This window comes from Lygodium microphyllum, chromosome 5, assembly GCF_053477565.2.
Source record: "Lygodium microphyllum isolate KBCC chromosome 5, Lygodium_microphyllum_v1.1.10, whole genome shotgun sequence".
Lineage (NCBI taxonomy): Eukaryota > Viridiplantae > Streptophyta > Polypodiopsida > Schizaeales > Lygodiaceae > Lygodium > Lygodium microphyllum.
In genome coordinates, this window is record NC_141139.1 from 122,567,847 (window position 1) to 122,595,539 (window position 27,693).

General features: G+C 45.2%; 1 protein-coding gene across 5 annotated transcripts in view; it reads right to left on the minus strand.

Moving 5' to 3' along the window:
- EMB2410 (embryo defective 2410) overlaps positions 1–27,693 on the minus strand; it is a 187,221-nt gene that overhangs the window by 75,817 nt on the left and 83,711 nt on the right. For all 5 annotated transcript variants that reach the window (XR_015690932.1, XM_087678344.1, XM_087678347.1 and 2 more), the window contains 5 exons: positions 20,561–20,791; positions 20,372–20,455; positions 18,992–19,149; positions 18,346–18,883; positions 15,764–15,961 (listed from right to left, as the gene is read on the minus strand). Coding sequence is in view for 4 of the 5 variants with exons in the window: in XM_087678344.1 (XP_087534470.1) it covers positions 15,764–15,961; positions 18,346–18,883; positions 18,992–19,149; positions 20,372–20,455; positions 20,561–20,791 (1,209 nt within the window). In the remaining variant the exon portion in view is untranslated. The remainder of the gene's footprint in view (positions 1–15,763; positions 15,962–18,345; positions 18,884–18,991; positions 19,150–20,371; positions 20,456–20,560; positions 20,792–27,693) is intronic.

Genomic DNA, 27,693 nt, shown 5'->3' on the forward strand with positions numbered 1-27,693 from the left:
GCACGAAACACATTGAGATCCATTATCACTTTGTCAAAGAGAGACTACATGCAGGTGATATCAACCTTGTCTACTGTCCTACCACTAGTAATGTCGCTGACATCTTCACCAAAGCTTTTCCTCATGAAAAATTTGAAGCATTTCACAATGCTTTAAATTTGATCTCCTTTGGTGAATGACCCTTGTATCTTGATCGCTCTTCACTCCAAGGGGGTTTATTGGGTTTGACTCACACCTACACTCACAAAGGAGTGTCGGTGATCTCCAATATGACAATGGGGCACTTTTTACTCTTCGTACAAGAGGGTTTTTCCTCTAGATTTATTCGTTTTATTTTGTGTGCCTATGTTACACAGTTTTAGGCACTTCTCCTGTTTCACACTCTTCGAGTGTGAACACCCTCTTACAACCCTAAGGTTTAAGGGTTGTACTTTGTACTTGCACCTTACACTTATAATTTTTGTATTGGGTATCATGCTCTCACACTCTACACTGTCTACTCTACTCTCAACTGAACTTCGATCTCTTTCTATTCTTACACTGCCTGCACAGGTCCTCGAGCACACAAACACGTTTTCCAATGCTCTGATACTAGTTTGAAGAGTGCAAAAGGCATTGATTAGATAGAATAAGAGCTTGAGATAGGGATCTCATTGGATGATGCACATGGAGGACTCAAGCACCATAAGCCTAGAGAATGCATTGAGAACTTGCAAAAGGATGAGGAGAACTCAAGAACATATGGAGGAAATGTATGTGGACACAATCTCAATATACCTTGTTGGAGGATGCTTTCCATACGTGGTGCTAGAGATCCTTTGCATTGATGCTTGTAGAAAGCAATTATGTTGGACTTGAAGACTTGAAGAAAAAGAGAAGGAAGGTGTACAACATGCCACCGTTCAATGCTATTCTATGTGCCCCTTATGTTTTGAACAGGTGTCCCACAAGAGCTTTACACACCATCACTCCTTATGAGGCATGTACTAGCTCCAAGCCTTCTCTCTCTCATATGAGGATTTTCAGATCATCGGCATATGCTCATATGCCTTCTTAGAAAAGGCATAAACTAGATGATAAGGCTGTTCATTGCATATTTATTGGATATAGTATTGAAAGTAAAGGGTATTGTCTTTGTCAACCCTCTATAAGCAATGTTATTGTCAGCAGCAAAGACATTATCTTTGCTGAAAATGCTTCTCACCCCTTGCTAGAATGACAAAAACAGCCCACTATTGATGCTTCAGACATCTTTGACAGCCTACTACCGCTTTTCCATAATGGTTCCATGGCTGATCCTTCTTCTCAACCTTCATTTCTACCATCTACAGATACATTATGGCAATCTATTCATCCTTATTTTCAACCACGACAGCATCATGATATCTTGTTTAAAGAGCAGCCCGCTATTATTGATCATTCGGAGCATATAAGGGCTGAAATTCAGCAGCCTAAAAGAGCCTCTATGCATGTGCACTAGTGGCTACAACATGCAATGAAGAGCCTCTATGCTATACAAATACTTTTTCAAATGATATTGTATGGAAGCAATGAAGGCAAAGATTGACTCCATCCATCAAAATGACACTTGGAAGCTATGTGACTTGCCTCACGGCAAGCATGCAATAGGTACCAAATGGATTTACAAAATTAAAAGAAAATCAGATGGTTCTATTGACAAGTACAAAGCCTACCTTGTTGCCAAGGGCTATGCTCAACAGCAAGGAATCGACTTTGAGGAGACCTTTGCCGCTACCTCTCACATTACTTGGAGTATTATCGCCATTGCTGCCCACTTTCATTAGGAGGTGCATTAGCTGAACATCAAGATGGAATTTCTCCATGGATATCTCCCTAAAGAGGTATATGTTTCTCAACCTCCGGATTTTGCAGTTAAAGGCTCTGAACACAAAGTCTCTCATCTCAAGAAGGCTTTGTATGGTTTAAAGCAAGCTCCACACGCTTGGTATGTCCATGTACATTCTCATCTATTGCATCTTGGATTTCAGAATAGCCCTACCAAAGCTACTCTTAACATTCGACGTCAGGGATCTGATTTTACTATTCTTGTGCTTTATGTTGATGACATGCTTGTCACTTAGACCAATGTTGGTCAAATTACAACTTTTAAGATATGCATTGATGCCCTTTGATCCATGATATGAGCTCCCTGCGCATCTAAACTATCATTAAATGCAATTGTTGCCCCTAGTGTCCTAGGCACTAAGTGGAGGGTTAGGGTTTATTTTAGGGTTTCTATGACAATTAAGCTGTTAGGGTTTCATCTTTATTATTTAAAGATACTTCGTGCCTCATTAGCACAAAACTATGGCATTATTCAATGTGATCATCTCGAGCATTGTACTCTCTCTCTCATTAATATACTTCTTCTCATTCGTGATCGAGTATTGTTGTGCATTGATTAATGCTTTCATTCTCATTCATTTTCCATTAAATTAATTGCACAATTGCTCCATGCCTAGGCCAACAACATAGTCCTTATCTCCAGCACACTAAAGGGATTGCAGCGCCACTTAAATGCAATAAATGCCTTCTGTCAAGACAGAGATCTCATAATGAACCTTGGAAAAACAAAGGTTATGGTGTTTAATACTTTCCCCTAGTGGATTCACTAATCAATAGCCCATTTCACATATGGAGAGAAGACAATGGAGGTAGTCCAAAAATATGTTTACTTGGGGATTACATTTTCAAGGTTGAGATTCACTTTGAGAAGGGCAACAAAGAATAGACTAACCTCAGCCTATGAGGCTCTAGGATCGATGGAGAGCTAGTGCGCACACATACAGTTTCACAAGCCTCAAACGAAGCTTTGGCTTGACACTTTGGTCACACCAGCACTTTTGTATGAGGGCCCCATATGGGGTCGAGCCTCTACCACACAAGGAGAGCCACACAAGATCAGCCATTACCTGGGGATAGGAGATATGTGAGGGGTGGGAGGCTGGAGCAAATGGAGAGACACCTAGAACTAATGATTTCACATATGATTTAGAGTAAGCCCTATGTATCACATGAGATTATCAAAGCAAAGATGGAAGTACCACCCATAGTGGCAAAGGCCCTCTTCCAAACAATGACTTTCCTGCATAGGTTCTAGACCTTGCCAAGATAGAGATACTCCTAGCTTGCACTAGAGTCGTCTCAACAACTAGCATTAAAAAGGGATACTGGGCGATGGTATGCCCGAACAGAGGCATAACTATGACTACATGGATTACACATGGATCACATCCCACCGCTACAGAACAGCTTGGATTGCCCTCACTTGGAGCTAAACCAAGAGAAGCTCAACTATATCATCAAGATGAACATCATTCAGATACACACAACCAGAACATTGGTGACACCTACTGAGGATCTATGGATAAAGATGGCTTTCTACCGAAATCATCTTCTACACATATCCCCCAATGGCTTTGTTCTCCACCCCAAATACATGGATGCACACATGTCTCGTGGGATACGATACAATGCGCTATTGGGGACAGCTCCGTACATCCTCGCACCATCTACAAATCAAGACAAGTACATAGGTGCAAACTCCCTCCCCCAAAGGACAAGATTTTCCAACTCTGTCAAATCGATCCAAAGACACAGGAGCACTACTTATGCAAATGTCCGATGTATTATGAGATTAGAGGGCACTTCCATTGTGTGTTTATAGAGAGATTTGGGCCACTATCTAGTGTGATGGATTTCCCATATCAGTGATGTCTCGGCCTCTTCAAAAAGGAGGTATGCCATCACAAAGAGCACCCTTTACCAACCCAAGAGCAAAGACAAGGAGCTGCACACCAGCATACACTTACAAAATTCTACAAAGCATCGACTACTCGCTCCACTACAAAGCCCTCGTCGGACCAACTGGCAGCTCCTCAACAAGGGACCACCCTAGACACAACCACAAAGAGATGCAGAGCTCGTCATCCACACCCAACCTGTCCATGCCCCTGTAGGAGGCATCATCTATAGATATAGAGGATACTACATCATCATCAAGGGAACAAGTCCCACCGCTTCAAGTTCTCTATGTTAGATACACCCATAAGAGATATCTTGGGATGAGAGTGCCTTCTGAGCAATTCAACATTGTATCTAGCCTAGACATCATTTTTTACTCGTCAGCTATGTATTGTTTGTTGTTTTTTTTTTCCATTTAGCTAGTCATAGCATTAGATAACAGCTCTTTTGGGACTTGGAAAACTCCCTGACTTCTCAGATGTAACATTTTGGTCTCATAGGCCGATTTGGCCTTTTGTAGATGTTAATCTCTCTTTTTTTTTCATGAAGATAATTGAATTAAGTAGTAAATATTTACATCAGACCATTAGGTTAACAAAGAACAGACACAAATGAAAGTCTACCAAGACTCTAACACAGAAAAGTCACACAAAAAAGACAATTGGTGTGGAGCCGACAATATCCAACCAAGGAGTAGCAATGTCAAGAAAAACCAGATCAGCTAACACCATAGAAGAGATCTGCCATAACACCAAACCAGAAACACGGGCCACATGACCATGGATGCCCGATACTGAATCAAAAATAAAGGCATTTCGAGTACGCCAAATATGCCACAAGGCTGTCCATCTAAGGAAATGGAAGAGGCACAAATAATCTGAATGCAAAGAGGACAGAGAGGTCATCTTTCCCATAATCCACGAACGAGCTGATATCTAGTGCTGAGCCGCCAAGGACCACACACGGGAAACAAAACTCCAAATCTATCTAGCAACAAGGCAAGAGACAAAGAGGTGAAGCACTGTCTCATCGCATGTGGTGCAGAATACACACCAACCAGCAAAGATCTTATGGGCACGCAGCACATCCCCAGTTGGAAGACCCCAATAAGCAACCTACACATGAACACTTTACCCTAATACGAAACCTTAGACTTCCAAAGCTGGATAAATCTTTCCTGCCACTTCTTTTTGCTATCCTGAATATGCCATAATTTATTAACCTTAGTCATGGGGGTCTGGCTATTGGGAGTTGGTTGGCTCAGATGCAGCAGGATGGAGGTTGCAAGCGTTGTCCACAACAGCACTTGGAAACTCCAAAGCACTGTCTTTGGTCTTGCAAGGCGGCACAGCTCGTGTGGAGAGGAGCCAGCCGTATTCTCGGTCATGTGACACCCAACCTTGGATGTATCTCGTGGGGGCCTTTTGTTGGCACGCACTCAGCCAAGGGTGTCACCTTTTGTATGAGGCCGAGATGCAGGACATGATTTTTCTCATCGAGGATGGATCTTGTGCAGTGGTCGGCTTGGAGGCTTTACCCAGCCGCCAAGTATTGGATCCCACAGTAAAGCGCTCAAAGGTATGGGAGATCATAGGGAGTCTTACAGGATGGCACATTCAGAAGGCACACTCTCAAGTGGTTTTCAGAGGGGAGTGCCTTTCAGTATATGCAACTTTGGCAGAGCTTTGGACCTCCATGATCCACTCCCTCCACGAGCGTTGGGACTAGGTGCAGGGCGAGTCTCGAGCTCATCAGAAGCTCCGTCTTCACTTTCTACTCACTTGGGGCGACCATGACCTGTTCTTCACGATGGAGGCGAGCAGCCCCAGATGGCGATACACCCCCCCTCCATGGCTTCTTACCCCCATCCCCCTGTGAGAGTGCGCAGCGAAAGAAGAACACGAACACAGAGGAGAGGAGAGAGGAAGCAGAGAATGAAGGAAGAAAATCTGCACTGACTGAGATGAATGCTGAATACACTGGAATGGACAGAACAGTCCCTGCACGCAACCCGGAGCGTCAGTGAGGGAACCAGGACAGACTGGAAGCAGAGGCAGCACCAATGCCGGAGACGGAGACGGAGGGTGCAGTGCTGTACCTGCAGAGCATGAATGCTGGTCTGACTGGGGGGGCAGCTATAAATAGCCCCCAGCCAGAAAACTGGCCGACCAGCTAAACTGGCCGACTATGGCCAGATCTGGTCCGACTGGCCAGTTCTGGTCCAACTGACCAGAACTGGTCCGACTGCCCAAAATAATGGGCAGTCACCCCAAAAACAGCCCAGATCTGGGCTGTAAAATGCCCAGGGCTGCATGCTGACTAAGGCAGCCTGAAAACACACTGACAAAGCTCCTCTGTCTCCTGTCAGACTCTGACAGGAGCTCACAACCAGGAGATGACAGACTGAGACTAAATAAGAGCAGGCTAACACCCCCTCTCAACTCCTGGGAGAGTCTGAAGACCCAAGAACCGCATGTGATCAAGCAAAGAAGCCTGAGGCAAAGGCTTCGTAAAGAGATCAGCTGCATTGGCCGCCGTAGGACAATAGACCACCACCAACTCCGAATCCACGATCCGCTCTCGAACATAGTGATACTGAACCTCAATGTGCTTCGTACGAGCATGAAACACCGGGTTCTTGGCCAGAGCAAGAGCACTCTGATTATCCACGCGCAGCTCCGTAGGTCCGGTCTGGGAAAAGCCAATCTCCGCGAGTAAGCGACGGAGCCAAACTGCCTCCATAGCGGTCGAACATAGGGCCCGATACTCAGCCTCTGTAGAAGAAAGTGCCACAGTAGGCTGCTTCTTGCTGCTCCAAGAGACAGCACCAGATCCAAGGGTGAAAGCATAACCTGCCCACATCACCTGCCCAATCAGAATCACTCTATTCAGAAAGGGTAATCCCATCTCCATACATGATCCCAAAGGATCGAGTCCCCTGCAAATAGCGAAGAACCCGCAAGGCCGCCTGCCAGTGATCCTGGGTAGGAGTCTGCATAAAGGAAGACAATAAAGCCACCACAAAGGAGATATCCGGCCGAGTGTGAAGTAGCCAGATAAGAGAGCCGACAAGGCACCTGTAACGGGTGGGATCGGTAAGAGGAACTCCAACTGTCAAAAGCTTGGACTCAGGGTCCATAGGGCATGAGATAGGCCGACACTCAGCCATATCAAACTCCGAAAGAAGCTCGGAGATGTACCTGTGCTGCGAGATAAAAATGCCCTGTGCCATCTGATAGATCTCCAGACCTAGAAAGAAGTGAAGGATCCCTAGATCCGTCATGTCAAACTCCTGCTGTAGAATGGACCGTGTATGCTCCACCTGCTGAGTGTCGCTCCCTGTAATAATAAGATCATCCACATACAAGAGGAGGAACACCAAAAGAGAATCCACAACCCGTAAGTAGAGGTTGGGATCATAAGCGGAGCGCGCAAAGCCACTCTGTAGAAAGAAGCGGTCAATCCGCTGGTACCAAGCACGAGGAGCCTGCTTTAGGCCATAAAGAGCCTTCCGCAGCCTGTAGACATGATCCTCCTTCCCCTGCACAAGAAAACCAGGAGGCTGTGAAACATAAATCTCCTCCTCAAGAACGCCATTCAGAAAAGCAGACTTGACGTCCATCTGATAGACAGGTCAACGGTGGTGAGCAGCAAGAGCCAAAAGCACTCGGATGGTGGACATCCTAGCTGTAGGAGCAAAAGTCTCAAAGTAATCCAACCCTGCACGCTGGGCAAAACCCTTGGCAACAAGCCTAGCTTTATGCTTGTCCAAGGAGCCATCTGCAAGATATTTGGTCTTAAAGACCCATTTCACACCAATCACCTTCCGTTTCGCGGGACGCGGAACAAGCGCCCACGTATGGTTTCGCTCGATGAAATCGAGCTCGGCCTGCATAGCCTATCTCCAAATATCCTGTGCAAGAGCCTCCTCCACAGTGGAAGGCTCGGAATCCTGAAGAATCTGTGACATAAGAGCATAGTTCACACATAGTGAACTGTCTCGCTGGGCCTGTAAACGGGCTGATCGACGAGGACCGGTAGAAGAAGTCGGAAAGTGAGTAACACCGGAATCCTGCATGAGCCGGCGATACCATAAAGGAATCCTGAGAGACTCCTTCTGTGAGGGAGACCGGGGGGTCTCCGGAACCTGTAAAACACCCAAATCGGAGAGGGACTCCCCCTCACCGAGTGAAGGTAAATCCTCCGCATCTGAAGAAGGCTGTATATCCCGTGAAGATCCCGAAGAGGCGGTAGAAGAGCTCGTAGAAGACGAAGGCACATCCACCAAAGGGGAAAGGGAAGCCGAAGGAGGAGGAGGAATAGGGGGGATGCTAAGGGTGATCCTGGAAGGAAGTGAAGGGAGAGAAGGTGGGGGGGGGGGGGGGGGGGGTCCGTCGATGATGAAGCAACATCGGAAATAGAACCATCAATCGAATCCTCAGAGGCCGAAGCCTCATCAAAGATCACATCCCTGCTCACCTCAACCTACCGCGTTGTCGGGTCGTAGAGCCGATATCCCTTCGTGGTCGTACTATAACCAACGAAGATAAGCTTTCTCGACTTAGAGTTGAACTTCGTCTTCCTCTTCTTCTTGTCCACATGGACAAAAGCATCGCACCCAAAGATGCGAAAATGGGACACGGAAGGCTTCTTTCCAAAGAAAGCCTCATATGGAGTCATGTCCTGTAATGCCGAAGTCGGAGAGCGGTTGCGTATATGCACCGCTGTAGCCACCGCCTCACCCCAAAGGAAATGAGGAAGACTCCTATGCTCCAGCATAGATCGGGCCATCTCAATCATGGTCCGATTCGCACGCTCCACCACACCATTCTCTGATGGTGTGTTCGGATGGGAATACTCCACCCGAATACCATGATCCCTGCAAAACTGAGAGAAAAGGTGAGAAGTGAACTCTCCACCGTGATCAGCTCGAACACCACGGACTTTGGAAGTTGTTTGGGTCTCCACAAACACCTGCCACTCACAGAAACGGGAGTACGCCTCGCTCTTGTACTCCAAGAAATAAGGCCACACATAACGACTAAAGTCGTCCACAATCAGCATCAAATACTTGGCCTTCCCAAGGGAGGCCGTGCCCATAGGTCCGCAAAGGTCGGTATGAACCAACTCAAGCGGTGAAGTAGCCCTCCTAGAAGCAACCTGCGGGTGAGGCTGCCTGTGCTGCTTGCCCCTCAAGCAGCTAGGGCACAAAGTGTGAAGAGGAGGGAAATCAGGAAGTCCCTCCACCATCTTCCTCCTAGAAGCCCGGCGAAGAGAATCAAGGTTCAAATGACCATACCGAGCATGCCAGAGCAGCCCAAGCTCATGGGAAGTCTGCGCAGCCAAGGCTGTGAGCGTATAAAGCCCCACCCTCCTGTGTACCTGACCAAAGGGCATCACCTGTAGAAGCATCCTCCACTGTGACTGCATCCTGAGTAAAAATGACTCGGGTACCTAACTGAGTAAGACCATGCACAGATAATAGGTTAAAACCCAAATCAGGCACATAGAGAACTTTGGCGGAGGAAGACCGCCGGTCAGAAAACATAGGTAAAGTCCCCACTCCATGAACAGGAACTGTAGAATTGTCACCAATGGTGACTGTACCCCCTCTGGAACGAAGATCCTGAAGCCAATCCTGACGGAAGGTCATATGTGAAGATGCTCCACTGTCGACGAGCCAAGGCTTCTCCTGTGTGGTAGAAGCTAGGGCAGTGGCTTCCTCAACAAAGAGATGCACAAACGCAGATTCTGTTGTGGCTGGGGCCGCCTTCGAGTCCTTCTCCTTAGGCTTCAAATGGGGATACTTCTGCCAACACTTCTCCTCGAGATGAGTGCCCTTCCCACAATGGGGACACTTGGGCTTCTTCTCCTTCGCATCCTTCTTATCTTCCTCCTTCTTGTCCTTGGACTTCTCCTTCTTTTGTTTCTTCTTCTTGCCACCACCTGTGGCAACCGTAAATGCCTTGGTGGAGCCACTGGCTCCCACCTCTTTGAGTCGCTCGTCATACTCCAAGACAAGCGGGAAAAGCTCCTCCCATAGGAGAGTCTCACGGGTTCTCGTAGTGATGAGGCTGGTGTAGAAGACATCATATCGGGGTGATGGCAGCTGAGTCAACAGAATCATCGCCATATCCTCAAACGATATCAGACGACCAAGAGAGGCTAGCTCGCCTCGCATATCCTCCATCTTCGTGATGTGCTCCTTCATGGAAGAAGAACCATCAAGACTGAGCATCCGCAACTTCTTCTCCAGGGAAATCTTGTGGGCAAATGTCTTGTGCTGATACAAAGACGCAAGCTTTGTCCATACTTCCGCCGCGGTCTTTAACCTGTGAACATGTACAAGAACTGAATCATGGAGACTCATAAAAAGAGAGTTGAACCTATCCCATAAGGCTGCACGGTCCATAGAGGTGCCATCGGACGAATCCACAGGGGGTCGGTCGATGGGCGAAGAAACAAGATCCCAAAGGTCAAAGGTATCAAGGATGCAAGCCACCTTGCATGACCATAGGGAATCATTGGAACCACCAACTTGTCTTCCTTCGGAAAGGAAGGGAGAATCGGCACCTGGATAGAGGGAATCAAGGAAGGCATCCGCACAGTTGATGCAGTCTTCACTGAAGAAACCTTCGCAGTAGATGGAACCCTCTGAGATGCATGGACTGAAGAAGGACGAGTGCGAGGAGGGTCTTCCCGATGACGAACTTCACGATAGTCCCTCCTCCGCTCAGAGGAATGATGAGAAAGAAGCTCATCCTCTGAGTCTTCAAAGCCTGAAAACTGGTAAGACATCTTCCAATCTGCAAAATACCAAGAAAGTTGTGCCGCTGTCGAAATAGGACCAACAGTGTGGTCACCAACCACCAAGATGCAGGCAGTGAGTGCCTACAAGCACCTGGATCTGCAAAACGCAAATAGATCTGATGCAGAACACCAGAATCGAGACCACCAGCACCGGGAACTTGCCCAGACAGAGGTCGCCAGCAGGATAGAAGCAGCCGGGGTAGAAGCGACCTGCAAAACAGCAAAACGCAAGCTGGAGGAGGGTCGCCTTGCAGCAGAAGAGGTCGCCTGGCAGCAAACGCACGCTGTACAGCCTTCTGATGCAATCGCCTGGCTGGAATAGACCTGTTGGCAGCCACCTGAAGGAATCGCCTGGCTGTTGTGGAACTGTGGGCAGCAGCAGTAAGGTATTTCTCTCGTCCTCCGTGCTCTCAATCAGGCGATGATACCATGTGAGAGTGCGCAGCGAAAGAAGAACACGAACACAGAGGAGAGGAGAGAGGAAGCAGAGAATGAAGGAAGAAAATCTGCACTGACTGAGATGAATGCTGAATACACTGGAATGGACAGAACAGTCCCTGCACGCAGCCCGGAGCGTCAGTGAGGGAACCAGGACAGACTGGAAGCAGAGGCAGCACCAATGCCGGAGACGGAGTTGGAGGGTGCAGTGCTGTACCTGCAGAGCATGAATGCTGGTCTGACTGGGGGGGCAGCTATAAATAGCCCCCAGCCAGAAAACTGGCCGACCTGGCCAGATCTGGCCGACTATGGCCAGATCTGGTCCGACTGGCCAGTTCTGGTCCGACTGCCCAAAATAATGGGCAGTCACCCCAAAAACAGCCCAGATCTGGGCTGTAAAATGCCCAGGGCTGCATGCTGACTAAGGCAGCCTGAAAACACACTCACAGAGCTCCTCTGTCTCCTGTCAGACTCTGACAGGAGCTCACAACCAGGAGATGACAGACTGAGACTAAATAAGAGCAGGCTAACACCCCCCCCCCCCCCCCAGACCACCTTGATAGGCTTGTATACATGATGTATTTGTGATTTGCATCACCTCCAGCTAGTCTGTTGAGCATGTGCACTTCATTGTAATCAACCTTCTAAGTAATATAATTAGCCACATTTTACTTGCAAAAAAATTTGTTAACCTTACCCGTGACCCGTCTCTTGGCCTCCACCATCTGATGATATATCTGATTAGCTGACCTTTTCTTAAAATCATCACAAATCACATACATCCAATCACGCCAGGGAGACAATGGTTGTAACGCAGGCAAAGGAGAGAATCTCAAAAGTCTGTCTTGTATGGATGACCAAATGTCGTGATATCCTTGAGGCACCCAAAAATGCTGACGAATACGCATACACCGAAAAGAATAAAGATGTGCTTGCCTAAGAATAACACCATCAAGGACTGTCTGCAACCCCAAATGAGCCATCCGATTAAACTTGCCTCTCTGCAAATCTTTATCAGGCCAATCCAACAACCTCAAGGTAGCCAGCACCTCCCCTTGCAACAAATTCTCCTCCTTACAAAAATCAAGAGGGAGCCAAACTGCAAAATGCAACAGCACCTACCAAGATGCGATTCAATGAGAAAGGAGAAAAGACTGGGAGACCTTGATAGGTCTCGTGGAATTAAGCACATGTCACCAAGAAGCATTAATAATTGTGCTACCATGAGAGATGCCAGTCCTTTCTATAAAAAATTTTGCAATATCTGACAAGGGATGACTCCCTACACATAACGCCTGCAAAAGAGCTAGCCTCAAAGCAACCATATGCAAATTAGCATCCAATAAAGCTACTCCCCCCATCCTTTTAGGAGTAGTCACATATTGCCATGAAATCCACACTTGGCCCAAACGATTCCCTTTCTTTTTCCACAACATGAATTGGATAGGCTGAACCAATTCGAAAAGAGACATCTTAGTCCAAGGAAGCAATGGTAGAAAGAACAAAATCATGCTGATCATGATACATTGAGCAACTTTAAGTCTCATATTAAGAGACCAGCCTTGAGATTTCCAGTACATGAACCGATTATGAATACGGGATGACATCCAATCCAACAAGGCATAGGGAGCTACATCCACACCAATAGGATATCCCATGTGGTAAACAATAATCTCTCTCTCTTAAGTAGTAAATATTTACATCAGACCATCAGGCCAGCATAGAAGTAACAGACATAAACTCTCTCTCATTGAAAATAGTTACATTAGGCCTGCAAGCTATTAGAACAACCTATTACATGAGTAGCACTAATAAATGACACAGAAAGAACAGCTGGAGTAGAGCGAACAATCGCCAGCCAGGGAGCAGCAATATCCGGAAGAACCAGGTCAATTGACATCATAGAAAAGATTTGCCATAACACTAATCCACGCACATGCACCACATGCCTATGGATGCCCGATGCGGAATCAAAAATAAAGGCATTCTGAGTACGCCATATATGCCATAGGGCTATCCATCTAAGGAAATGGAATAGATAGGAACAATATGAATGCAAAGAAGACATAGAGGACATATTTCCCATAATCCACGAACGAGCTAGTATGCAGTGCTGAGTTACCGAGACAACCACACTCAAGAAATGAAATTCCAGATCTCTCGCAAAAAAGGGCAAGAGACAAAGTGAAGCAATATCTCATCACATGTAGTGCAGAAAACACAATGACCTGCAGAGATCTTTCGGGCACAGAGCACATCTCCCGTTGGAAGACCCCCAATGAGCAGCCTCCACATGATTCCAACCCCCCAATGAGTAGCCTCCACATGAACACTTTATCCTAATACGGAACCTTGGACTTCCAAAGCTGGATAAATCTTTCCCGCCACTTCTTTTTGCTATCCCGAAGATACCATAACTTATTAACTTTCCTAGTGACCCATCTCTTATCTTCCACCATCTGATGATATATATCTGATTAGCTGACCTTTTCTCAAAATCATCAAGAAGCACAAACATCCACTCACGCCATGCATACAATGGTTGTAACGCACGCAAAGGAGAGCACCTCTACAGACTGTCCTGTATGGACACCAAATGTCACTATATCCACGAGGCACCCTAAAGTACTGGACAAATACGCCTGAAAGAATAAAGACGGGGCTGCCCAGGAATAACACCATCAAGAGTTGTCTTCAACCCCAACCTAGCCATCCAATTAAACTTGTCTCGCTACAAATCTTTTTGAGGCCAATCCAACAACCTTGAGGAAGCCAGTATTTCTCCTTGCAGCGCATTTTCCTCCTTGCAAATATCAGGAGGATGCCAAACTGCAAAACGAAGCATCCCCTGCCAGGATGCAATCAAATGAGGAAGGAGATAAGACTAGGAGACCTTAATAGGCCTCGTAGAATTAAGCACATGCCACCAGGAAGCATGAATAACTATGCTATCATGAGAGATGCTAGTCTTTTCTATGAAGAATTTAGCAATATCTGACCAAGGATGACACTGAATAAATAGACTCTGCAAAAGGGATAGCCTCAAAGCAACCATATGCAAATTAACATCCAACAAGGCTACACCCCCCATCCTTTTCAGAGTAGTCAAATGCTGCCACAAGATCCATACCTGACCCAAACGATTGCCTTTCTTTTTCCACAACATGAATCTGATAGGTTGGACCAAATTCAAAAGGAACTTCTTAGTCCAAGGAAGCAATGGCAAAAAGAACAAAATCATACTAATCATAATGCATTGAGCCACTTTTAAACTAACATATAGAGGCCAGCTCTGAGATTTCCAGTACATGAACCTGTCTGAATTCGGGAGGCCATCCATTCCAGCAAGGCATGGGGAGCTACCTCCACACCAATAGGATATCCCAAGTGTCTGGTTATATTGCCCCTTGGGATCACAATTCCATTCCAGCCCAAGGCTTGCAAATCATTCTCCGTACAAGAGAGAATGGTAGATTTCTGAGAATTAACGTGAAGACCCAATGCCAAAGCAAAAAGATTCCATGCCACCATTGCCCAATTAACATTAGTGCGATCAGCCTTGAGGAACACAAAAGAATCATCTGCCAAAGATTGACCCACAAGCTAGTCACCACAGGGAAGAGATAAGCCAACTATCTCAACTTGAGCTGCCAACTTATCCAATAATGAGAGCATCGGGTGAGTTACCAACGCAAAGAGCAAAGGGCTGAGAGGACAGCCTTGCCAAAGAGACCAAGATAAGGCAATTTCCTCCGTAATCCCTCCATTAAGAGCAAAAAATCTCTCTCTCTCTCTCTCTCTCTCTCTCTCTCTCTCTCTCTCTCTCTCCTGGCAATAGGACACATGTGCTGCAGCATCAGGGTAAAGATTCATGGCATATTCAAGGCGATGACCTCAAAGACAAGAATGCTATTGATGCACATCTTGAAGGCAGTTGTAGTCCAAGTCACGAACAACTAGCATTCGTGCTGCTCTAGGGCAGAGATGCAATCCAGGTCATGACCTTCGGCATAGGTGTAGACTTGTAGTTCTAAGCAAAGGTGCTGATTCAGGACAGAGATCTACACTAGATTCAGGGTTTACAGGCAGCAGCCTGCAGACGCCATCCAATGAGTGTGTAATGCTGCGAGACAAAGAAAGAGAGAGAAAAGCAAGGAGGATTCTATTCATCTTTTAATTATTTTCTCAGAAAAACCTTCTTCTCAAAAGCAATAGATTGACACACATAAGCTTACAAGTGGCCCTTAAGTCAAGTTAACAGTGAGTAATTTTTTTGGGACAAGCACCACTTTGCCACCGCACCATTCTCATAATATATGCCCTAACGGGCAATGCTAACGAAGAGAAATATAAGAACTTAGACCTGGGACTCAGGCGCTCTTTTCAACACTACACCCCTTAGATGGTTTGGCATTATAGTGCACCAGATCAGTTGTTCACACAAAACATTGTATTTGTGATGTACTTCGTTACTCTTTATAGAGTTCTTGCACTTTGTATTTTGCCTCAGGGTTTTTTCTACAAGGAATTATTAATAGAATTTTGTTTTCCTGAAAATACCAGAACTAAGCATGCATTGAACCTGAATTGAACAGTTTCAAATAAAGAATATTGCCTTCCCTATCACCAAATCCCATGCTTTTAAGCTGAGCTTTAACCAGGATCAATCTTGATGATCAAGAAGGATTGCTAACCAGAACAACTTCTTCAGATTGGTAAACTAAACACATGAATATGAAAGTGGAAATACCTCTAACTTTGCTGAATATCCTGGTTGATACTGCAAGTGCATTCGCAACTGGCCCCTTTCTAATGAGAAAAGTATTGTTGTCTTGCCCATCTCACTATTAGGGGCATTGAACATCGACCTTTGATCTCCCCTGTCAGGTTTCAGGTTTCCAGCAAACTCAACCCTTAAATGTTCATCTGCTCTCCCAACAGCATTAAGCTGCAAACAAAATGTAGGAAGGGAACATCACAATTTTCATGAGTTACAGGAGACATCAATTGTACTGTAACTAAAAGCGGTGAGCAATAAGTTATTATACATTAAATGCTCCCCAGGATGATTCACAATTCATTTAGCTACAAGCCAAAATTTTAACCATTTTCAGCCTTAAAATTTACTGGTAACTGAAAAGTGCTTCCTATAAGCTGAAGCTCATGCAAATTGATTCCATAAATAGTGCATTGCTAAGATTTTCAAAGAATTTAATTCATTGCTCTCCTTTCCCTCTATTTCTTTTCTGTGAATTGGTTTGTCCTTTCTCTTGATCTGGCACACTTGTTTAAAAATGTGGATGAAACAACTGCCTGTACAGAACTTTATGACATTGTTCCCAGCAGCATCAGAGTCTGGAAAGCTAAGAACTTTATGATGTCCTGAAAAGGGATGAGTTCTCACCAAACATCTAAAATATCTAGAATGGAAGGTTTCCTCTTATCTGGCCATCAGCACATCACATAAATTCTAAGCATCTGTCATCTAGCATAATGGCAGTCCTACGTGAAATGATTCGCTATCCTACCATCTATAGACACCAAAATTAGTGAATCAGATTTCTCCATTACCCAAGCTTAACCACTGGAAATATTCCAGCGACACAGAACTGCAAAACATGCTGTTTGAATTAGGTTTTTGTGTCGTAGTCTTTAGAATGCAGGAATCAACAATGATCCTGACCAGGAGACAGAATCTTTGCTCCTAAACATTAGAAAGAAGCTTCTAAACTTGAAAATAATGAAGCCCAGCATGTACAATGGTACAGGCTACTAAGCAGTACATTAACTCTTGCTGGACTTTTCTCTAGCTTGTGCATAGGCCAGGTGGATCAAACTAGCATAGCAAACAATTATCAAGCAAGGAAGTGGAGAGCCCGATTCAGCCTCCTCAGCAGTCAATCATCCAGGGACAATAGGGGCTTCGATATTGTGGATTGACCAGCAAAATCAAATTGTTGTAGTGCAAACTCATGAGTGCCTTCTCAAGAACTCCTATAGCTTGTGGTCCCCTGGAAGGTGCTTCTATTGCGCACACTTTAGGAGGCATTCCCGCACCAGAACTCTGTGGGAGTCTAGCATCAAGTGCAAATCTCAGAGATGAGAACTAGAGGCCTTAGCATTGGCTTTCAAGAACACATACTGCAGCAAGCATTGGAGCCTGAAAACTGCTCAATCATCCCTTTTTCCCCACATAGATAATAAGATATGAAGGCAAAGCACTCATATTAAAAGCCCAGGTCATAATCCCCACAAGCACATGTGTCGATGTAGACACTATTTCCAAGGCACCTCAATATTCACCCTGCTACATCACATGAGAATTAAAGTTTAAGTTCACCATTCACATGTGAAAAGTGGCCATCATGAGAGCAGATATTGAACAGTTCATGTCCTGGAAGTGGCACCGACCCAAACCAAGATCGTCCATATCAGCCCCTTGCTTGCAGACTTCTTACAGACAGAAAGTCAACGTTTTGGAGACAATAATTGGGGATGTTCTACAGAGAGGGTAAGGATGCTTCAAACAGTTGCAAGAAGTGGTTTGTAAATCCATTATAGTGAGAGGCACAGCAACTTAGGAGGTTCCTTCTTAACACTCCATCTAGCTGAGTGGCTTTGGTGAAGTCCATTTCTTCACTAGATTAAACTAGCATGCAATTTTTGGGTAGCAGTCTGTCGGGAAGGAGAACTCAGATGCCATGGTGCTCCTGTTTTCTGCAAACCATTGGAGGTGACAAGAAATACCTTTACACAGTTTATAGAGATTACAGTGTAGACTTTGGGACAGTTTGTCTGCATGCCCTAGAAGTTAACCTGTTTGACTGCTAATAACCGGCTTGTTGCACACACTTTGCAAGCATGACGACATCTTCTATTTTTCCAGATGTGAGTGCCAGTCAAAGGCAATGCATTCTGGACTGCCCCCTTCTCAGCTGTAAAAGGGACAGGAGTGCAACATAATAAGTCGGCAAGCACAGACACATCGCATTTTGTGGAAGATCCTTGAAAAGATTGTTCACCCTATACTTCCACAAAAAACGCTGATAACCTACCTGTACCACCACCTAATTTCAGATTAGAAAACTCAAGGATACTGCAATAGCACAAACAGAAGGAAATTTGTTACAATGACAAAACGCGCATGCCAACCCCAGTAAAGATCTATTAACAAAAAGTTGCAATTTCACTGGTTGATAATGTCAAAAGTAAACAATAGCTGATAAGTAAGGATTGTGACCAATTCGAAGTTAAGTTAAAGTAATAGTCTAGAGGCCAGTTAGTCTAGCACTAACACTTAGCTAGTTGTTATAAGCAGGCACGACAACAAACCTTAAGCTTTGTTGGAAATATCTCCATACTTCCAGCCAGATGAGGTGCCACCAGAAACTGGTTGAGCTTTAACCCAGACAGCACAATGTCTCCAGCCACACCTGACATTCCATTGGCCTTTATCTCTTTGGTTGTTTCACCACCATTCTTCTCCTTCATAACTGTTTTCTCAATATCATATTGTGACTTAACGACACGACCTTGAAACTTTGCCCGCCCAGTTACCTTCGTGTGGATTCCTTCTGCATTTGAAGGCATCCCCAATGACTCTGATGGGGTCAATCCCAAAAAGTCAAAACCCCGCATGCGAAGGTCAACATCCAAACCTTCAATGTCAGGGGGTGGAGGCCTCAGGTTACTTGCTCTCATCACCCTTCCAGAAACAGGCATTGGGTACGCTGTGTGAATTTTAGCCAAGAGATCAAAAGTAAAAGCTGATGAAGTGATTGTAATTGCCTCATGGGAGATGTTGATGTCACCACGGACACCATTAAAAGCCCCCTTTGCTTCAGGAGCATTCCATTTTATATCAAAAATACTAGCAACAACATAAAACCAAACAAAAGAGAAATAAGATCCCTGCTTAGATGCAAGAAAAACAAAACCTCAAAAACAGCATGTTTGCATTTACAAAATAATATCTTACGGCTGTAGTAAAGAGCCACATATCTTTGCATCCCCATGCACATAATCAAGTTTCACAGGTGCTGATTTAAAGTTCTCTGGCAGATAATTCTGGACAACTGAATCAAAAAATACTTGTCCTGAAACATCCATATTAACTGCTGATGGATCCTTTTCACCCTGTTAAGAATACAAAGATAACACATCATCTTCTGCCCATTGGCACATTAAAATGAGTTGTTTATCAAGAAAAAGATTCCCCCGAAAAAAAACATGTGAACCCAAAGTGAATGCAAGGAATCTGCATCTGTAAAACTACAACTTAGAACAATGAAAAATTACCATATGATAGTAAACGAGTTCATTGTGTCACTGAGTCAGTTGTTAGAGTTTAGAAAACCCTTGAACCAGATATGATAAAACAAAAAAAGTACATCAGGGGAAGCCTGGCTGGAGGTTATTAGGCAGCGTGCAGGCTAGGAAGTGGATATGGAGGATCATTTCTGGACAGACCTTGCAACGTGCTCTTCATACAATATACTACCACCAAGTTGGAGAGGTGAATCAAGATGAGCAGGATCAGAGTAGTGCCAACTGCTATACAACACTGATTTAGGCAGCATTTTAATTTCCCTTACTAGGATATCCATGATAAAAGAATTGAGTTATACTCAAGTTCAATACTGATCTTTAGAGAGAAATGTCAAGTTGATCTTCCAGATTTCCAAAATATGGGAGACCATTGGAAAAGGGGAAGCAATGAAAAGGTCTCCACCTAGAAGAGAACATCAAGTGATATTCAAGAGGGATTCGTGTATGGATGGGTACTGCTCAGATGGAGAGGCTATTCTATAAATAGATAGCATGGTCAATCAGCACCAACTGGTATAATGCTGGGAAAAAAATTATCAGGATCTTTAGAGATATTGTTGAACTACAAAAGGAAAGCCTGAAGAAAACTTTAGAGATATTGTCAAACTAGAAAAGGAAAAACTTAAACAAAGCTTCTTGAGGCCTTAGTAAATAGCTGCTTGAAGATTCATTTTACAATTTTGAAGGTGGTTTCATTAGAAACAATGAACACTGCTACTGATAAGCTGTCTCAGGATATACAAACAGAAAAGAAAGCTTCTTGAGTTCTCAGTAACAGCTCCTTGGTTATTCAGTTTACCATTTTGAAGGTGGTTGTATCAGAAATAATGAACACAGCTATTGGCAACCTGGCATACAACTACCTCATGTAGCCGAATTCAAAGTACTTAAGTTGGCTTGCTCACACAAATCAGAGAGTAACTCCAGGAAAATTCCATGCCAATATTGTTCAAAGCACACTAGATGTTCACAATACCAAGAGCAGCAGCCATAAAAGATAAGATTGCTGGAAAAAAATGACAAATCTAACCTCCGGGCATATCCACATATTGCCAGCACCACGTAACTCGCCCCCATCAACCAGGGTTGCACGAATGCCATAGAGATCTGCACTCTGACATTTCCAAGACAGACAATATAAGTCATGAAATAAAACTTGGCCTAATCTAAACAATACCATGTACTTTTTCTTTTCAATTATGATTTCAGATCCACCTACACAATTATCTGTATCAAATGTAAAGTTTGCTGAGGCATAAGAAAAAGGGATCCTATCAAAAGCAGCCACTGCCCCCTGATCCCAATGTTTCTTGATAGCTTCAGTCGCAATGCTAGACCAACTATTCAGAGCAGCGCCAACAGTCTTCTTTGAGATCTCTGCACTTCCTGCAAATACAGGCACTTCTAGAGGCCCTCGGCAATACACAGCTGCTTTGATTGCACCTGCCAACTGTTAATCTTTTAATGATAGAGCTTTACAAAGGCCACTTTAAAAAATTCATATGTATAATCCAAGCCAGGTGTATTCATAGATGCTCTGCATTATTTCAAAACAGATCCTTGCATTGTAGTTGTAAGTATGATAGGTTAAAAGTGTTTTCTTTATGAAAGTACGTGCTAAACAGCTACATAGATATAAACAGTGGATCAAGAGGCATGCTAATTAACCTCAAGCTAAGGCCTGTTGTGAAAGAGATCCCATGAGTCAAGGGTGCCCAATCACAACAGATTTTTCAGTGCATGAACCAATTACCCACCCCAATCCAAGAGCTAGTGTTCCCAAAGCCAGCTTGTGGACCTATTTAAAGGCCAGAAAAACGGTTTTAGCACCAAAAATGCTACTGGATAATTCCTAACATGTTCAATATAGGAACAACCTAATACTGCATATTTTGATAAGCTGTTTCTGCTACCACTACTTTTTCCTTCTTTCTTTCTACCCACAAAAGCATTTGCTCCTCTCAATATCGTACTTTATGCTCTTTGTTGCCAAAGAGACCTCAGGATTTAAACAATATGAGGGGTATCTAGCTTTCTTGTTGCTTTAGACATCTGGGACTGGTGCCCATGGCATTTGTCATAGCCCTGGATCAGTTACTGACTACATGTGAAAGCAGCCTTAGTGACTGGGACATTCAATTTGTCCTATAAATAGGGCTCAGGGGCTCAATTGTGCCACACCTTATGTGATCACCAGCCTTCAACTCTAGGCCCAAAGGCCATCATGTCCACACACCGGGATAGTTGGGCTGGTGCTACAGGACACCAGCTTTAGTGAAGTGTGCATTGCCCATTGTGCTACTCATCCTAAACTCAACAGTGAGCCCGTTGGCTCTATGACTGAGAACCGAGACTAATGTCCATCCCTCTATGTTCCACTCCACATGGGTATGGCCTGTGTATGTGCCAGCGGCCACTTCATTGGTATCTAAGCAACATCTAAGCAACAACTATGCTCATGGGACCATGATGATCCACTGGCAGGTAAGGTGAGAGATTCCTATGGAGTAGTCATGCTCAAGCTGTTGGCACTTGTTGCACTCATACCACATCCATAAAGAGGATAGCAGTGTTTGGAACAAGGGGACTGATTGATGTCGCAGTTGGATTTGCAACCCACAATACAATCAAGTCATCCTTCCATCTCATAATGTGTAATGTGTCCACTAGTATCATCCAGGACATGTCTTAGCAGTCCATCGGAAAGGATGTCTAGAAAGCTCCGCCCGGCACTCCCATGGAATGTTACGGGATTTGCGATCTAGGGCTTTCCGCGTCTGCCACGTAGCGGAAGTATTCCGGCCGTCCCCACTTAGGATCGACCTGAATTAGGGTCTTCCTGATTGGTCATTTCCTAACAGCAACTAGCGTCGGACCCAAGCGAACTACTTTACGCAGAAACGCCAGGTCCGAAGTGGATTCACGCTGCACTTGGTTCAAGGAGAATGGGAAACGAGAGGGGTGCAAAGCTCAACCTCTCTGCCGTAAGGCATAGTCCCATTCCGTTCCCCTAAAACAGCGTAAATCGGGTAAGACATAACTCTAGGTCAACGCTTTTGTTGTTCGTGTCCTTTGACGATCATCCCGCTGTTCTTCGAGATTTGAGAAATGTTCCCGGCCAACCGGAACCACCCAACCGTAGGACAGACCCATTGCCCATCCTCCGCACTTTCCTCGGTTTGTTTTAGTTATGTAATTATCTAACACATTAGTTGGACATGTAACAACCAGCTTCTTTAATTAATCCGTTAAGCACTGGTTTCTTCACGTAATCTTATCACGTGACATAGAAAAACAATATCAGACAAGTTCTTTATTAACATATCATCATCATCATATTTATCTTTGAAATACAAGGAGTTCCGCCCGTAGGCTTGTCCACAATCCGCCCGAAGGCTATCCAGCAATCCACAGGGATCACTATTCCAAGTTTCCGCCCGTAGACTAGTATGCGGGCCTCGAGATCCAATCCCGAGTCACATTAGCCTCTTGTGCAGGACCCGGAAGGCGAGGGATTTACGGCCAGAGCCTCCCCTGGCACCCAAGCATCCTCCTGCTCCAAGTAGTGCTCAACGGAGAGACCTCTCGCAGCGGGTTTGCCCCACGTTCCCGGCGCGGTCAACAACCCCCTTGGTTAGGGTCAGGCAGGCAGTTGGGGGTAACTGAAGCTGCCTCTCACCTTCAGGCCTTCAACCTGAAGTAAAGGTGCTTATTTATTTTGTAATTCATTGGTTAAACAAGTCAAACAGTGCTCTAAAATCTCTAGCAAGCACAAACATTTCCATTGATCCATTTTTGTTGTTGGCAAACTGCTAAGCAAGGAATCCTTCCTTTCGAATACATCCAGCACTCCATCCGGGGTGTCTTGCAATTTGGCAAGATCCCTTATATTTCTGGGTTAGGGCGTACCCTGTTAACCCAACTTGGTCAAACCCTACAGTTCATCGGATACTTCAGTTTCTGGTTTTTAACCTTCCTTACTCAGAAGGATATCAAAGTATACATCCTCTTGCGAGATAACTTACGTAAGGATCCGCCATCCTTGTTGCGAGAATTTAGCCTTTCTTCTTGTGATTCAATCACAAGACCATATGACTTCGTACTTGCTGCACAAGTCCTGTATCGTACTATGCGATAATGGAGTTACGAAACAATCCGTTTCAGTTTCTTTAAGCTGACGTTGTTACCTAGGGTTTTCTAGCTTTATTATTTTCTTTTAAGAAACTCAGGGACAAACCCTAGTTTCTTTAGCGCGACAACATAGACACATCCCAGGACTACACCCTCGTGACGCCGCACATAAGAGGGTTCACCACTGGGCATAGGGAATCACACGTAGAGTGGAAACAAGGCAGGGCTTTGAGTCACTACTACTCCCTATATAGGTGCAATCGGTAGCAACGGCATGGTATAGCTACAAAGCCCTTACACTCACCCCCGCTTACTCGATTGCTGACCTCAGCAATCTAAGGGTAGCGTTTGTTATTTGACTCGTCCGGGGTCTTAACGCAGCTTTTCCTATCAAGCTGGTCAGTGTCTGCCGGTCTAAGGGACCGCGGGGTCTTAACACAGTCTATGCTATCAGACTGGCCAGTGTCTGCCGCACTAGGACGTTTGGGCTTTTTTATTTACTGGAGTTGTTTTTTGGATGGTTGCTACCATGCGGGTCCACCCTCGACTCGATTACATTTGAGGAGTGGGGCACGTTTGGGTCTATGCTTGAGAACCGCATTATTGTTGAGGTACTAGGAAGGCTCAAGGGTCGTTGGAAGGAGCTGGGGGGTTCTCCTCGAGCCAAAGGGCAAAGGCATCCTTTCCGCGTTCGCGGGCCTCCGCTTCTGAGATCCAAGTGGCCTCCTTGAGTGGACGCCCGCGCCACTTGGTGAGGTATTCGAGAAAGCCTCTTTGTTCCCGGCGTCGGAGGAAGGCTTCTACTTCGAAGGGACCATTGGAATGGAGCATTGGTACGCACCGTCCCCATTGGTTGTCGGGATAGAACCTGCGCAGAAGACGAGCATGAAATGCGTTATGAACACAAACACTATCTGGCAGGTCCAGCTTGTAGGTAACTTCGTTCAGCACTTGAGTGATTCAGTAGGGTCCATAGTAACGGTGATTGAATTTGGGGGTCATGTTTTTGGGAAGTGACATATTCTTAGAGCTCACTAGGACCATGTCTCCTTTGGCGAATAGTACAGCCTTTCTCTTTTTGTCTGCTTGCTCTGTCATGGTGATCTTGCTCTGCTCTAGGCTTTGTTTAGCTGCTGCATTGTGGTCTCTCCACTTCTTCAAAAATTCTTCTGCATCTTGATCTTCTGCTTTGGCCACTCCGGATGCTAAGGCCAATGGTGTTATGACTTCTTTTCCTGTTGCTAACTCGAAGGGAGTGTACCCGGTTGCCGAGTGTATGGAGCTATTATAGTGGAATTCCAAAACATCAAGGTACAATGCCCAATCTTTCTGGTCTACTCGAGCATAGCTTCGGAGATAATCTTCGATGCCTTGGTTGACTCGTTATGCCTGTCCATCTGTCTCTGGGTGGAAGGATGATGAGAATCTCAATTGTGTTTCCAGAGTCTTGAAGAGTTCCTTCCACATGTCGCTCATGAATCTTCCATCTCTATCTGATACAATAGCCAGCGGTAAGCCATGAAGTTTGAATACATGTGTGAAGAAGAGGCGTGCTACCTCCTTGGCGTTCAGTGGTGGTTTGACTGGGATGAAGTGAGCTTGTTTGGAAAAATAGTCCACCACTACAAAGATGATTGTGTACCCATGGGACTCAGGTAGTTCCACAATGAAGTCCATGCTGATGACGTCCCACGGGCGGCTGGGTACTGGTAATGGCTGTAGTAGACCTGCTGGTCTTGATCATGGTGCTTTGACCATTTGGCAAGTGGGGCAAGGCAAGTTTTGATGTAGTCTATTACTTCTTCCTTCATGTTTGGCCAGAAGAACTGCTTCCTGAGGGCCTCCAAGGTTTTGCTTTGCCCTTTGTGGCCTCCAATCTTGCCATCATGTATTTCATGCAGTATAAGTTTCTTCAATTCCACATTGTTGGGGATATACAATCTCTTGCCTAGAAAGAGGATTCCTTCCTCTAAGGTATGCATTCCGTGTGGGGTCTTCTCTGCTTCCACATCTTTGATTATTTTGTGCATTTCTTGGTTCTGCTCTAGGGCCTCTTTGACGAGTTCTATGAAGTTGCTGCTGACCACACTGACAGCTTTTAGGTCTGCTTTCCGGCTCAATGCATCTGCTATCTTGTTCGTGGAGCCGGGTTTGTGTTTAATCTCCAGGTCGAATTCGGCTAGGAAGTCTAGCCAGCGGGCTTGCTTTGCCGATAATTTGGGCTGAGATTGGAAGTATTTGAGGGAGATGTTGTTGGTGAAGACGACTGTATGCTTGTCTTGAACATAATGCTTCCATTTTCTAAGGCAGTATATGACTGCCAACATTTCCTTCTCATGCGTGCTCCACCTTGTTTCAGCACCAGTAAACTTCTTTAACTCATAAGCAATGGGGTGGCCCTCCTGTACCAGGACACCTCCTATGCCGTAGTCGGATGCATCTGTGGAAATTTCAAAGGGTTTGGTAAAGTTTGGCACCTTTAGGACAGGGGTTTGGCTCATGCACTTCTTCATCTGCTCAAAGGCTTCCTGTTGCGCATTCCCCCATGTAAAAGGGTGATCTTCCTTGGTGAGGTGGGAGAGGGGGGCAGTGATGAGGCTGTAATCTTTTATAAATCTTCGGCAAAACACTGTAAAGCCGAGGAACTCCCGCACTTCTCTTACATTCTTGAGTATGGGCCATCTTTGGACGGCTTCGACCTTCTTAGGATCCACTTTGATTCCATCTGCTCCTACAATAAAGCCTAAGAACTCCAACTCTTTTACTGCAAACTCACATTTTTCGGGCTTGGCATATAACTGGTGCTGCCGCAGTTTCTCAAAAACTCGGCGTAGGTGCTGCTTATATTCTTCTAATGTTTTGTTGTAGACTAGGAGGTCATCTATGTAGATAATGACAAAGATATCTATCTCTGGTCTAAAGACTCCATCCATGAGGCCACAAAATGTGCCTGGCCCATTGCTTAGGCCGAATCCTAGTACTAGCCACTCAAAACTACCATATCGGGTACGGAATGCTGTTTTGGGGATATCTTCTTCTGCTATGCGGATTTGGTGGTATCCGGATCTAAGGTCAATTCGGCTAAAGTACTTGGCCCCGTGTAATCTATCTAAGAGATCCTCCACTAGGGGCATGGGGTATTTGTTTTTTATGGTGATTTTGTTAAGGGCCCTATAAACTACACAGAGTCTGAGTCCCCCATCCTTCTTCTTTACAAATAGCACTGGAGCACCAAAGGGGGATTTGCTAGGGCGGATGAATCCTTGTTCTTCTAACTCATGCAATTGCTTCTTTAGTTCCATTAGTTCGGTGTGATTCATGCGATAGGAAGCTCGGGCTGGTGGGGCCGACCCGGGGATTAGCTCAATTTTGTGATCTACATCTCGCCTGGGTGATAGACCCTTGGGCAACTCTGCTGGCATCACATCTTTGAACTCTTCAGTATTTCTGCCACTTCTGTTTTCTTGTTTAGTTGTCTGGGTTTCTTGCCACTTTCTTCTTCTTCAATCGGTCGGATCATGCATAGATAGACCATATCTCCTTGTTTGACTGATTTTTCGACTTGCTTGGCACTGCAAGTCATGATACGTGGCCTGATAACGGTCCCCTGGACCGGTACACTTTGGGTCTGGCCCTTTGGTTGGGTTGTAGTCTGCTTCATTGTTTGGCAAGCTACTCCTGGCTTATTTTCCTTCATTTGCACTTTGATTGGGGTCCTGCCAAGTAGTTGCATTCTTTCACATGGTACTCTGACGCCTTCTCCTTGCATATCTAACATCATTTCATTTACACCTTTACCAAACATTGCAATGACATACTTGTCATAGAATTCCAATCCCAGTATCACTTCAAAATCATCCATGGGGATTACTAAGAAGTTGAGTTTCGCCTTCCACTTGTCGGCTGCTACTTGGACTGCAAAGACTTGTTTCACCTCCTTGGCTTCTCCTTGTGTGAATGTTACTGTTAGTCCTTCTGGGGCCTTCGACAGTTTTAGTCCATGTTTTGCTGCACACCCTGGTGTCATGAAGTTGTGTGTTGCTCCTGTGTCCACCATGATGGGTTGGTTACCCTCGCCCACTTGGCCTTTGATGTATAGATGATAGACTGCTGCTACTCTGGCTGCCATGCATTGGGGTCGGGCGCTAACTAACCCTACCCTTGGGTGGTCCATGCTTTCTTCACTCCCACTAGGGATTTCCTGGATTCGCGGTGGTTGTA